Here is a 14,413-nt window from a genome sequence, read left to right as displayed (position 1 = left end):
CTGCATGACAGCGCTCAGCCACAAGGCCATCTGCTCGGCCCGGGAGATGGAGCCAGCATGCTGCGTTGAGGCAGTGAGGAGTCTCATCAGCCACCTCTGGAACCGTCAAGCCAAATTGACGGGAGAACTTCGCGGAGCGCTCCGCTGGCCTCAACCCGCCCTCCTTGGGAACATCGAGCACCGGCCTAGCGCGAGAACGGCGGAGATCAGTCGCTGACCCAGCACGAAGTTGCCACGATATAATGGCGACAGTCCGCTGGAGACGTATTTGTAATCCAAGTTCGGCTGGCAGCCAGGTTAAACAGCTGGGGCCGGTTTCCCGATAACGTTCACTCTTAGCGAGCTACGAAGACTCCAAAGGTATAACTTACCAAAGTTGTTTACCTTTCTAGTCGTGGTTCCCGAACTATCACTTAGGAGTCTTCTTACGAAAAGCTCCTTACGTCCGACGTATAAGGCACTGTCCACCGTGAAGGTGCTGAATTAGGTGACATCGATTGCTCAGAAATCGATTTTTTATTTCACGCGGAGGCTTGACAGACTTATGAAAGCGTTCTTTGCACCAAAACCATTGCTTAGAATAGCCTATCGCCCCCACAACATTCACGCAACTTCAACGTGGATGAACTTATTAGCACACAATGATAAAAAACGCAGTCTAGAAATTAAATGATCTACGTAGGTAAGTAGGTTATGTTTTCATCTGGGTTTGTTTGTTGGTGTGTTAGTTTGTTTCCCGCATGGATAAAAAGATTCGAACGCTTCATGTTTGAAAGCAGAGGTCTGCCCTCTCTGAGTGCTTTTCTAGTTTGTTTGTTTGTTTGTTTGTCCGTTTGTTTGCAAGATAGGCTAACTCTAAAAGTTAAAGATGGATTTCGGCTACACTATTGACCATTGATAGTCAATAGTGTAGCCTTTCTTTGCTTCAACTGACAACAACTTCTTTGAATAGTCTTTTACTAGGTTGGCACATATCTCTTAAGCACTCTTTAGCTCCAGCTCGTCCAAATGGCATGGTTTTCTTCTATGGACTCTTGCTTTAAGCACGTGCCACAGATTCTCAATGGGGTTGAGGTCTGGTCTCTGTGTAGGCTATTCCAGCACCTTGATTTTGGTATCCTTTAGGGCGTTTTAGACCACTCTTCACTATGCTTTGGGTTATTATCATGCTGAAGGACCTGGTGACCTAAGCCTAGACTAAGAGCAGGCGTCTTGATGTTATCCCTCAAAAGGTCAACATAATCTTTCTTTTTCATGATCCCATGCACCCAAACAAGGCTCCCTGTTCCTGAGACAGCAACACCGCCCCATAACATGATGCTCCTACCACCATGCTTCACTGTGGGAACTGTATTTTTATGGTTGTAGGCCTTCCCTTTTTTTGCCAAACATAGGCAACATCCATGTGCCCAAACAGCTCCAGTTTAATGTCATCAGACCAAAGGACAGTTTTCCAAAACTCATTTTTAGCTTTTAAATGTGCATGGGCAAAGTTCAGTCTGACTTTGAAGCGCCCCTTTTGGAGTAATGGGTTTTTTCTCAGCCGATGACCTTGGAGGCCTCCACAATAAAAATCCCTCGCTACTGTCTTCCTCAAGGCTTTAACCCCAGAGGTCTCAAGGTCAGCAACTATCATTTTGGCGGATGTGCAGGGTTGCTTGCTAACATCCCTGATGATTTTTCTCTCTAGATTGAGATATTTAGCATTTTCATCCACACTTAGGTTTGTTATGCACAAACTTGGAACTCTTTGTACTTTGTAATGATGCCTTGCACGGCTGTTCTACAGACTGTGAAGCATCTAGAGATTACAGTATAGCCTTTCTCCATATTATAGGCCTCAATGATGTTCTTTCTGAGGTCCAGACAGATTTCCTTTATCTTCAGTATGCCTGTAAAGGCAGTCCCCTCTCAGACAGGTGTTCAAGTGCCTGTAGGCCTGTTCCTTGAAGTCTTTAGGTAAACAATCAATGCTGGTTGGGTGTTCAGGTGTTGTCTGGACATTAACTAACTGCAAAGGTGTGGCTTGAAAGGTGACAGGTTGGTCGTGTGTGTTTAAAAGCAAAAAAATCACATGGGGGCTATTAATTTTGACCACTCCACTTTTCACACAATTTGAGATTAAGCATTCCTAATAATATATTAACACTCCAAAATGCACCAGATTCTACATAATAACACTGGCGAATGTTTGATTTTTAAAATTTGATCAGGGATGAAAAATTTAGGGAGAATTTTAGAGTAATGTTCCAAAATTTCAGGGGGGCTAATAATTTTGGGCTTAACTGTATGTGTTTGCTTGGAGGAGCATTACTTCATGCCATAATATATCATGAATCATCAGGAATTGACATGAGTTCACCATATATCATTCATGACCTCATGCATGAACAACACATCAACTAAAGCATTAAGTATGGTGGCTACATCATTATGAACTATGGTTTATTAAGCATGATCATGATGATTTTTTTTCTGTACATAATTTATCATGAATTCATGCATGTAAGCCTTCTTGAAATATCAGGGGATTAACTAAGTATTAGTTACTCATGAGTTCATCATGTTTGTGGCCCCTCAACTAAAGTGGTGAATAATGACGTGTGTTTAGAGAAAGAGTTTAAGAAAGTGTGTTTAGAGAGTTTGTACAAATTAAGCCCAACAGTCATAGTAACTAATGCTTAGTTAATCTCCTAATAATTCAGGAAGGCTTACATGCATTAATTCATTATGATTCATGTACAGAAAAAAATATCATCATGATCATGCTTAATAAACCATAGTTCATAATGATGTAGCCACCATACTTAATGCTTTAGTTGATGCGTTGTTCATGCATGAGGTCATGAATGACATATGGTGAACTCATGTCAATTCCTGATGATTCATGAGATATTAAGCCATTAAGTAATGCATAAATCATGAATGAATTCATGATGATTCATGTACCCTTACCGCAAAGTGTTACCGTCTCTTTGTTCCCTGTTAAATTATTAGCTCAGTTGTTCTCTCAGATACTTCCTCTTGAGTCAAAAGATGCATACCAGAGAACAACAGAGCGTGTGATTCAAACGGTGAGTCAGAAAGTGTTGGTGTACAGTATGTGACTGACCATATCACACTTACAGTAAAATTAACTGATATTGGCCCAGTCAGTCTACCCTGCACACATGAAAGTTCACCAGAGCCATGCCACTGGAGGAGGGGCTGGTCATACAATATAGCCTCCTACTCCCCTGAAATTATATCAAATATAGACTTGGTTGTGACTTCCAAACAGTTTGGTGAGTGCTACTTTGTTAATATTTTGGAAACTGCGAGTAAGCGGCTGCAAGCACACCTGGGGCACCATATTGGTTAGGGCCGGGCCTGATTGGAGCAACAGCAGCGAGACCGGTTAATTGTCAAGTGCATGAGCTGTTTATTGCTCCTTTTGCAAAGACACCCTTTCCAGTGTGTGAACCACCCCTAATCTCTTCCTCACAGTAATGTTTGTTTCTAACGCACTTGGACTAGAACATTTGGCATCTAAGCGCAACAATATTTCTTTGCTCCCTGTTAATTCTCCAAAAGATTTACACTTTCACAGAGAGATGGAGTTAGAGCCCAGCTATAGGCTCCAAATCACCAAATGTAAATGGAAGAAAGACGGCAACAAGCTCAGCTGGAGAATGACTAGGCCATGATGTGCATGATAACCCAAGTGTTGATCTCTGTTGCTGCACATAGTGTGCCGACCTCACACACACACACACACACACACACACCAAACCAACCCTCACCATGCAGTCTCATTTTACACACTGACCCCCTTACAATAGCCAAACTTGAAACTGTGTGATTTCAGCTGGTGATTGAACCAGTTTTCAACAGTTATGGACAGCCACTCTCTGCTTTGCATGAGCTGAATAAAATCTATTAAGTATGTTAGCCATAGAACCAAAACAATCTAAGTTTGAGGTTTCATGCTTTGAGGTACTGTACCTACTAGCCATTTTTAATGACAGATGTTTGTAAGCAATATACCATATTTTTGGCAATGTGATGTTCCATGGGCAGAGGCGGACATTCCTAGTTCCAGAGAGTAAAAGTCCTGCCGTAGGCTATATTCTTTCTACCTGTGCACTTAAAACAGGTGATATCATTACTTATCTGATCTAGCAGCTAATTTGAGCTGGTTTATTAAATGGTTGGATCAAATACTTGGCAGGACTTTTACTCTCTGAATTTGGGATGTCCGCCAATTCAAACAAGCTATTTTCCTTTGTGTAGCCTACTGTAGCAAGTACAACAGCGTGTGATTCAAACGGTGAGTCGGAAAGTCACACACTTGGCGTTGGTGTACGTGACCAAGAAACATTAGATTGTGCACGGTGCTCAGAAACTTTGCTCGTGTCTGTGACAGAATTTGAATAGTAGGCTATATGTGTCACAAATCACTTATGCTGGGCATCAGTGGAGACCCGCCAGTTTTAATCTTTGTGGTGCCAGTGTGTCTGTACCTGTGTGTCTGTGTTATGTTTGTTTGCATTTGGTCTCATTTAGTTTTGGCCTACACTACAGTACGTAGATCATTGTGCAATTTGTCTTTTGGATCATTCTTTCAGAAGCACATTTGAGAAGTCACACACTGATGTTGGACGAGGCGACTGACTTGATTCCTGAGTAAAACCCGTAGTGCTGCCACGATTAATCGACATAATCGAACTAATCGATTATGAAAATTAGTCGATGCCAATTTTTTTAGTCGACTAATCGTTTTGCTATTGACCCCCTATTTATTTTTGGTCTCCCGTCTCTAACGGCTGTAATGTTATTAATTCTGTTATTAACTCTACAAAAGTAGGCTGATATTGATATGAGCATATCTATATCTATGGCTATATGTCATGTTTTGGCCCTTCAGTTGAGTTAAAAATGAAATGGACACAACAAAATAACGAAAACTTTTTTTTTTTTTTTTTTTTTTTTTAAATAGTCGTTTAGATTAGTTGACTAATTGAAAAATAAGTCGAAAGATTAATCGTTAGAAAATTAGTCGTTAGTGGCAGCACTAAAAACCCGGCACCGGGGTTGTGATGCTTAACAACAATATCGTAGGCTACATAGTCCAATATGCTTCTTATATCTCCTCCCTGTTCAGACACCTTATAGTTTATATGTGTCCTGGGGGAAAGACTGACGGCAGCTTATGGAACTAAAAAATCATGAGGAAAATCTAATAAGGAAACACAGGAGAGAAAGTGCGCATTTACAGGGCTTCTCTGTTATGTGGTAGCCTAGAAGCTATCGTGCCTAGCTCGGGTAGTATAGGCCTACGCTATGTAGGCTACAGAAATAAAATGGCCTTGGAATTGGTGAGTATTCCACTCGATGTAGGCCTAGATGTAGGTAGCATAGTCTGCCAGAAAATGGATCAAACAGGGTGATTATTATCAATAGATAAATCGTGTTTTTTCTCCTAATAACATTACCATTTAACTCCACATGGCTACTGATCCATTGTTCTTCACGCATGTAATGGGAAAACGTTACGTCCGACGTATTTTAGTGGCACGTTTGGGACGTATTTTGCACTCCTTTACAACTTGCTTGAGCGGTTGTGATTGGGCATTGGATATTGTCATGGAAATTAAGGATTTTGGTCAGGGAAAAGTAATGGAATATTACATTGGACATAAGAGCCAGAACCCATTACAGTGTTTTTTTTTTTTTTTTAAAAAAAAGGTTTATTGTTAATGTGTATTTTTTATTTATTTATTTTTTTTTTCAATTTTGTTGAATGGTGTATGCTAATGGTGTATGCTAAAAGTTCATTATATATAAAATGCATTTTTTTTCTAGCCTCTGACAGCCATAAGAAAATATTTGTGGCCTTGGTGAACCCAATATAGATAATTCGCCTTGTTGATCCCTTGCTTACCAGTAGTTTTTATTACATTCTTTTCGAAATCCTGGAAACAATAAAAACTTGTTTTAGGCCTACCTGTTTCGTATTGGTGTTACAACATGTCAACTTTTAAATCTCAAGCCAAGCCATTTTTCATTTTTTCTTATTCCCAGAAAGCATGTATCATGAGAGCCACATTTTACAAACAAAGTAGAAAAAGGATGTATTATAGATTTCATGTTATATATTCTTGTCATGAGCTGAAATTGTATAAGCCACAGGTTTTCATTGGTGGTAATATGGTTAGATTTAGACCTTCTTTCCATTTTATGTGTATATTGATATTACTGGTAAGATCATTATTGCTATATTTTTATGAGTAATTATCCACCTGTGCCTCAACCACAATTGTGCCTAAAATGCTTATGAACTGTTGTTGATGCAGTATTATATTTTACTACAAAATCCTGTGAGATCAAACTTTTTCATTGTAATGTTAGTATCTAGGTAATGGTACGAATAAAAAATAACCTGCAATACAAAAAAATAGGAATTCAACATGAGCTCCACCAGTTAAAGCGTGGCTATTTTAGAATATCAAGTTCAACTTTACAGATCACGCTCATATAAGAACAAGAAAATTATTCCTGCATAGGAATTTACTTTACATTTTACTGATGCAGTTTATTTTGCCCTTTTAAATTAGGCAAGATCTATGGTGAATGAAATCTTATCTGGACCATCCCTGCTGCACTTGTCTTGCTACAGGGATGTTCATGCATAACCCCGTAACCCTCACACATACACACAAACACAAACCAACATCTGTGTAGAAAGTTCCAAAAGCACCAAAAGTATGATTAGAAAAAAAGAAATATTTAATAATTGTATTGCAACAGAGGTCATGACAATTCCTACTCTTCATATCCAATTATAAATAAACGGCCAAGCAAGCTAACGTGAACAGAATGTATTAATAGCAGAAAGGGCCAGGTCACATGTCCATATGTCATATGTCCATGCATTAGTAAACCAAGACATAAAAACCTTGCCAAGATAATTTAGTTTTCTGTGAATCTAGTGCTATTGCAGGAGAAACCTGTCAGTTTTTTTTTATCTAGTTTAGTTCCTTATTGAAATAAATATACCTTTTAGCTTGGGCAAACCTGCAATCTGTAGAGAAATACAAAACACCCCACACATCTCACACAGGTATTGATACATGCATGGATGTTGCTGCATCTGGTATTAGCACTTAAGTGTAGTATTTTGGATGAAGCACGGCGACAACATCTCATCTCCATCCTGTTAAGGGCCCTAATCTGGCCAGACAGGTCCATCTGCCCCAATCTGGGGACAGGAACCAAATCACTCTCTAAGCCCTATAACTAATTGGGAATGGTTCAAATAACGGAAGGCTTCATTTAAGTGCAGGTGTCTGAAAATGATTTATATCAACATATTCGTTAAATGATTTGTTATCACACAGCTTGAGCTGGGAGTTTTGCGGAGAGGTGAAGAAGGGCGCCCTCTTCAGGACCCTGGTGGGGGCTCCAGAGCCATGCCTGGCTTCTCTGGGATGTAGAAGGAGTCCGGCAGTCGCTTGGCGTACTCGACCAACTCGTACGAGTCCCTGATGTCCGACAGGCCGAACCAGAACACGATCCAGCTGCCATTGACAAAGCTGCCGTCGCAGTGCTTGAAGTACCTGATGGGGTTAGAGTGGCTGGTTAGTTGGCAAATTCACCCACCAGTACACAAATTCATAGTAGGGTGCTCATTTCCACCCCTGACATACTGTACTATGACTATCACCTGATTCATTTCTTTAATATGTTAAAAAAAACAGCCACTTTTGTTTGTTTGGTCCTCGCTCTACCTACAGTACCCACTCACCAGGGGTTAATGTGGTTGGTGGCCCGGGACCTCCAAAAGAGCTTGCCCAGGTCCTGGCGGATGCACTCCCACAGGATTTGGCTGGTGCCCTGGCCCTGCTTGCTGCTGCTCACCACAAACTTGTCCAGGTAGGGAGTGCCACTGCTCACACTCTCCGTGGTGATGATCGCCGCTGCACTGTACCTGGCAGGGCAGCAACGGGTGGGTTAAACATTGTTGTGAAGTAGGGCTGTGCAAATTAATCGACTTAATCGATTAATTGTGATTATGACTTCCAACAATTATGAAAAATAGCATACCGGTAATCGAAATATACTGTAATGATTATTTTTGCTACATTCAGTTTCATAACAATGCTCTCCTTTTGTCTTGAGTTGTGGCGTGCATTATCTTTTTACATCTATTTTTATCTGTTGGATTATATTTAACATTCAATGTTAAGAATTTTAAAAATGTAAATTTTGAATATGGATGATAGTTCCACAATCACTGAGTAATCATGTTTAATAATCGTGATCTCAGTATTGAACAAAATAATCATGATAATGATTTTTACCATAATCGAGCAGCCCTATTGTGAAGGCACTTCCGGTACAGACGAGCTGGTACTTTACTGACTTTGTGTAATCATCAAGAAGAAAACATTTTCAGTGTGCTGGGTTCTGTCCATTTTACTTGAGTTAAAATTAATTACTTGAATGCAGTTCAATGTCTCGCAGAATAGTAAAGGGTGACCCACAAGAGATGTGATGAGAGATAGAGTTGGCTATGACTATTGACCTCCACGTCACAGGAAAATGCATGCGCATATCAGGGTCAGAAAGCTTTCCATGAATTGTGTGTGTCATTTTTGTGTGTATACACACTGGAAAAAGGAGGGCCAATGTATCTCTGGCCACTTGCCAATGTTGTCTACCCATTCTGGTACCAGCTCAGGATCCGGCAGACAATCTCCATTAGCTAAGACTAGTAATTTGTAAAGGTTTGGTTTCGCCATCCTGGAGTGATAATGACATACCTTGACAGCTCAACATGCCAGTCTATTAGCTGCGCTATTTTTCTGACCCCATGCTGCCCGTGCACCAAAACTAGGCTCTGAATGTTTACAAACATTGAAGGGGTCTATAGGATGCAGTAATGTCAATGTTCATTTATTTATAGAGCACGTTTAAAGACAGCAACTGTGTCACACGGCAAAAGGTGGCGTTATACTCAGAGCTCTTAAAGGCTCAGGCTTACCCCTCCGACAGGTAGATGGAATGCAAGCGTCCCTTCAGTGATGCTATGTAATCCTCTTTTAGCGTCTTTCCAAATGACTTGTTGATGAGGACGAGGAGGCGGTTCATGTCAATGCCATCCAGGCTGCTGTACCTGAGCCACAGAGATACCAAACGTTTGCATCATGGCTTTGACCTACTAAGTATACACGACTCACAAAAAGTCAGGGATGACCTTTACAAGTGAACTTAATGTGACCTTCTCTAAACTTGTACTTGTGAATGTACATGTCCAACAGTTCAATATTTCAGTACTTTCTGTACTGAAACATTACATTTCACCCGTAAACCAGATATCCCTAACTTTTTGTGATAAATACTTGTTAGTGTAGCATGATCGTCAGCAAACTGCATATACTGTGCAGTTTAATTTGAGAACAGCATATACATTACATGCACACACAGACACATACATACATAGACCAGTTTGGAGTAGCTCAAGACCTTGCTTGACTCTTACTCACCTGTGAATGGGATCTCCATTTTTAAACAGTGTCCCAGACCCTGAAATAAATCAAAGGCACATTAGAGACAGGAGAAGTGACATTTAGAAATACCTGACGAAGACCAGAGTGGCCGAAACATTGTAGCCTACTATTAAACTGAGAGCATACAAGACTGTGTGCAGATATCTTTTATTTTTTTCAACGTATTTGCTAGTATCCAGCAACTGTTACATTTGTATAGATGTACATACATTCCTACACTATGACTGATAACCCCCTTCCTCACAAACCCTGAACCTCTTCTTCAATTTTAATCAAGATGTTGGAGGAACAATGCTATAATTATGTTATAACCGACAGTACTCAAATACCCCAGGACTCTGTTGCAATATGAAAATGTGAGCTTCATTTAACTACATGCTGAAGTATAATGCACACCAGTAGGTCTCCCACGTTTTCTAGTCCTCAATCAGGCCTTGTATGTATACATACATACATGCAGTATGTCATCTGATAGCATGAGGTCCCTGGGTTCAGTCAGCTCAACTTTTGGAACCCCATGCTATTTTTCGAGCCTGCTGCATAGAGGGGATTTTTGTGCTCTGAAATGCACACCAACTGAGATTCCCAGAGAGGGTTATGTGCCCATGCAATAGTGTACTCTCCCATTGCATCTGCCATTTTCCTCACCTCTAATGGGAAACGTGCCAGTAAAACATGTGGCCTGTGTCTAAAGGGGAACTATGCGACACTTTCAACTTAATAACACAGTTTAGAAATCATTGTGATGAATGACCTGTTGTGCCGAGAATGGCGACTTTCCCTGCTCCCTCTACCATCTCCTAGCAGAAAAACAAGAAATCCGGCTTTGTCTAAATCTGAAAGTCCCATGAGAAGCGAGAATTCTCTGGACAAGTCCCATACACATGTCCCCTTCAAGCACCAGTTAGCTATGCTGTCTAGCTATGAGATGGTTTCATTTTTCAGATGTTCATTATGACAGAGCCAGCAAAAATACAAAAGAGACTGTTGTGAAATATGCAGCCCAAAGCTGTAGGGGGAGTTTCATAGAGAAAGTTGCGACCACGAAAATGACAAAGAAATGACTACCTGTAGTTACAGAGCGGACCTTAAGTCTCAGTGGTAGTGCTGGAGTGTTAGCTGATATGGCGTGTGTATATGTGCGCATTTTGTATCTAAACGTGGTTTATCAAACAAAGCTTTTGTGTGTATTTGTGTGTGTGTGTGTGTGTGTGTGTGTGTGTGTGTGTGCGTGCGTGCGCACGTTTGTGTGTGTGTGTGTGTACGTTTGTTTTGTGTATGTGTGTGTGTGTGTGTCTCACCCTTGTGACTGAAGAGCTCAGTCAGGAGTGTGTTTGCGGAAGTGACCACAGCTGAAGACTCGCCGGGCAGCTGGTTCAGGAGCTGTGCGATGACACACACCTGTCGACGCTCCACTGCCGTCAACCAGGCTGCCCCCGACAACGCCGGCAAGTCACCCGGCAACGACACTGAATCCAGAACCTATGGGTGGCAGAGGGGAGTCATTTCTTACATGAGGTATCGTTTCAGCCATGCACATGTATACTCATACAAAACACACAACACCATACAACCATACAGATCAAGACGGAGATAAACAGAGAGTAAAGAAAAAGACCTGAGTCAGAGTTGTTATAATATGTCGTCACTTGAAGTGGAAACTAAATACCCGTAATTTCCCGACTATTAGCCACGGCTTATACATTGGTTTTGCTAAATGTCTTCAGCTATGAGGTTAATACAGGGGGACAGTTAATATGGTGTTAATATGATTTTGTTTCTTTTAACTTGCATAAAACACTGTCCTGCGGCTTATATGCGGGAAATTACTGTAAATGGCAGGATAAAAAGAGAGAGGAGAAATTGAGTGAAACGAGAGAGAGACAGTGTGAGATAGAAGGAGGGAGATGGAGGTGGCAGGGAGGTAAAGAGAGCATTACGTGTAGACTGGTGGCCTGAATGTGCCTGGTATTAATTCCGTCTAGCCGCTTATAACCGGTACCCCTGTAATATCACACAGCTCAGGCTTGGCAGAGAAGCGCTACTCCAGATGTGTACGATAAATTTAGGTCATAGCAGGGAGTAGGTCAGTACTATCTAATGTGAGGTGCAATGTGCTGGCAGTGTCGCTGATATATACCCACTCTCTATCTCAATTTCTCTTTCCCTCACACACACACAATACGGATATTTTTAGATATGAACATTAGACATTTTCAGATGTATGTGTGAATACTGTGAATGTGCATATACAGTATATATATATATATATATATATATACAGTATATATATATATATATATTCATGCCGTATTCCCACTCACTCTCCATTACTTGTGAAAAAACAGACACACACAAACACAGACTTCAAACAAAAGCATACTCCTGCTTTAACATACACTACACACACGGTAGCTGTGACCTATATTCCACATACTCAAGACTTCATAGGCTTCCCAGGTTCCTGGTTTACCTTCTGGTTTTGACAGAAGAAGCCTCCTCTGCTGTTGAGGAACATGACCTTAAGGGGCTGCAGGGCTCGTGCCACAGCCGCCGTTACGTCCACTGAGTTCAGAGCCACTGAGCGGCCCGATGGCTCTCGGCCCACCGGACACACCAGCGGAATGGTGCCACAGTCCAGGCTCCACTGCAGCAGGCCCATATCCACGGTGATGGAGGAGGCGCTGACACTGAGCGACAGCAAACAGTTCTAATTCAATGACAGCCTGAAGCAATATGGCACACATTTCTTACTACAGTTAAGGACGTTGTTCAACTCATTTTCGCTTACATTTTTCCTGTGTCCACACAATTGTGGATCATCATCTGACTATAAGTGACAGTGTTTTAACTGAGGGAAAATGAGGGGACATGACCGTGAAAGGAGTGTTGCATAAATGGTGTGTGTGTGTGTGTGTTGTATTATGTATTACACAGGTGCGTAAGACACATGCATGCTGTACCTGCTGTTCTGAGGCAGCTCCTGCACCTGTAGCAGGGCCTCGGCACTGAAGAAGGGCATAACGCTAGCGGAGTTTTGCTGCAGCATTTCGGTCAGAGCTTGACAACGGCGCACCAGCTCCAACCGGGGCTCGTCTCCATCCGCCGGGCCACCCGACAGGAAGCCCATCACTACCACCGGCTTCATGTCCATCCGCTGCAGGAAGGAGAGCCCAAAGGCGAGGCTCTGCAGCATCTCACGGTTCTCGAAAACAGACTCATCCACCTGCCCAAAGTATAGGGGGTGGTCAGGGCATGTGCTCTTGTTATCTTTGGCTGCAAATAAAGTGATTGGCCTAAAGTATTAGGCTACCAACATAACTTGCAGATTTTTTGAGTGTGAAACACTTCACTGTGTTAAAATCAAGACACACCTGGAACATGTATGTATCATGTATCACTTGACAGTGAAGCACAATTAAATGTTTGACTATTTACATCTGGTTCAACACGATGTTAAACCATACATGCAGTCAAACCATCCTTCAACTCTGATCATTAATTTAAAAACTTAACCACGCAGGTGTAGAATGGTGCATGGCTTGCATCTTTTCATGAGATTTTACATACATGAAGAGTTGGCCACACTCAGAAACCGGAGAAGTTTTATCATCATGCTGAAGATACCGCCTCAAGTTTAGTTTTGACCTTTTGCAAATGCCACACCTATCATTACCACCAGACCAGACCCTTTTAAACTCATTCTAAAACGCTGGAATGGCATTTTACAAATATGAAACTGAGTTCCTTAAGACCAAGATCAACCAGCCCACACCAACATCAGGCGCCCCCCTCGTGTTCCTTAGCAGCTGTCAATTTCCTTCTCCCAACACTTCTCATTTATGTTGGTAACAATTACTTCCCAGTACTTTTCACTGTGTTGTATCACTGAGCTAACTAGCCTTTATAGGAGCACCCGAGCAATACTTCAACTTGTCTTACTGCCACTTAACTAATAACTGCCACTGTCATGAATTGTTTCCCCTCCCATTCATTCATTCTCACTTCGAGACAGGCCAAAACTTACTCACCTCCAAAACAGCAAATGCAGGCGCTTGAGAGAGCTTTGCTCTTTGAAACTGTCTAAGCCAGTACCGAGCTTCTCTGGGATCGCCACCAATTTCATTAAGAAATGCTTTGACGTCCCGGTAAATAAATGAACGATTTGACACACCGTGACGGTCGGACAGTGGGAGAGAACTGGGCATTTCTTGTTGAACCCAAGCCGGGGTTTTGTTGCCTCGTCCGGCAGCGTTGGCAGCCATCATTCTGCGCTGAATTTTCAGGAATCTCTGCTGGCGATTATTTTGCTGGCTCAGTGGCGAGGGTTTAGACAAAAGCTGACTGGCCATTACCATGGCTCTGCAGCTGGACGTCCCACCATTGACTTTTGCCATGTTTAATATCAACACCAGTAATTTCAGTAACTTTCGGAGAGCACCGTTAACCGACAGCGATTTGGACAGGAAGAAGTAGTCAACGTCCTCAACGATGATAAAAAGGAGTGTATGAACTCAGTCCCCTAACCTAAAGCCGTGGCGTCATCATTCTACGGTTAAACGTGATAAATGGACACGCGCGACCCCAGTCTCTTGCGTTGCTGGGCGTGGCTTCGTGACGAGGGGGGGACGCTTTTCTTTTTGCACTGCAGGTAACTTTTTATTTTTATTTTTTATTTTTTTACTATGGCAAACTTTAACAGTAGATGGTACCGGCTTATGACAACATACCAACAGAACTGAATGTCTGCTAGATAACTTCTATATAATAGCTTTGCTTATTCCTGTTTAATCTATTTTGGTAACTTAGAGGCCCGCTTTTGAGACCGGCTGAAACAGCCATGCCTGCAAGGGACCAAAGGA

General features: G+C 41.8%; 1 protein-coding gene across 1 annotated transcript; it reads right to left on the bottom strand.

Annotated features, from left to right (window-relative positions):
- Positions 1 to 6,754: 6,754 nt before the first annotated feature.
- On the bottom strand, positions 6,755 to 14,063 carry nags (N-acetylglutamate synthase). Its single transcript, XM_062531064.1, has 8 exons — positions 13,583 to 14,063; positions 12,515 to 12,777; positions 12,025 to 12,241; positions 10,853 to 11,033; positions 9,528 to 9,567; positions 9,026 to 9,157; positions 7,787 to 7,969; positions 6,755 to 7,598 (listed from the first exon to the last, which is right to left on the bottom strand). Exons 1-8 carry the CDS (start codon positions 13,946 to 13,948, stop codon positions 7,424 to 7,426), a joined length of 1,557 nt encoding a protein of 518 aa, XP_062387048.1. The 5' UTR covers positions 13,949 to 14,063; the 3' UTR covers positions 6,755 to 7,423.
- Positions 14,064 to 14,413: the final 350 nt, after the last annotated feature.

The sequence above is a fragment of the Sardina pilchardus genome, chromosome 3 (assembly GCF_963854185.1).
Source record: "Sardina pilchardus chromosome 3, fSarPil1.1, whole genome shotgun sequence".
NCBI classification, from domain to species: Eukaryota; Metazoa; Chordata; class Actinopteri; order Clupeiformes; family Clupeidae; genus Sardina; species Sardina pilchardus.
This window is presented reverse-complemented; position numbering and strand designations above follow the sequence as displayed.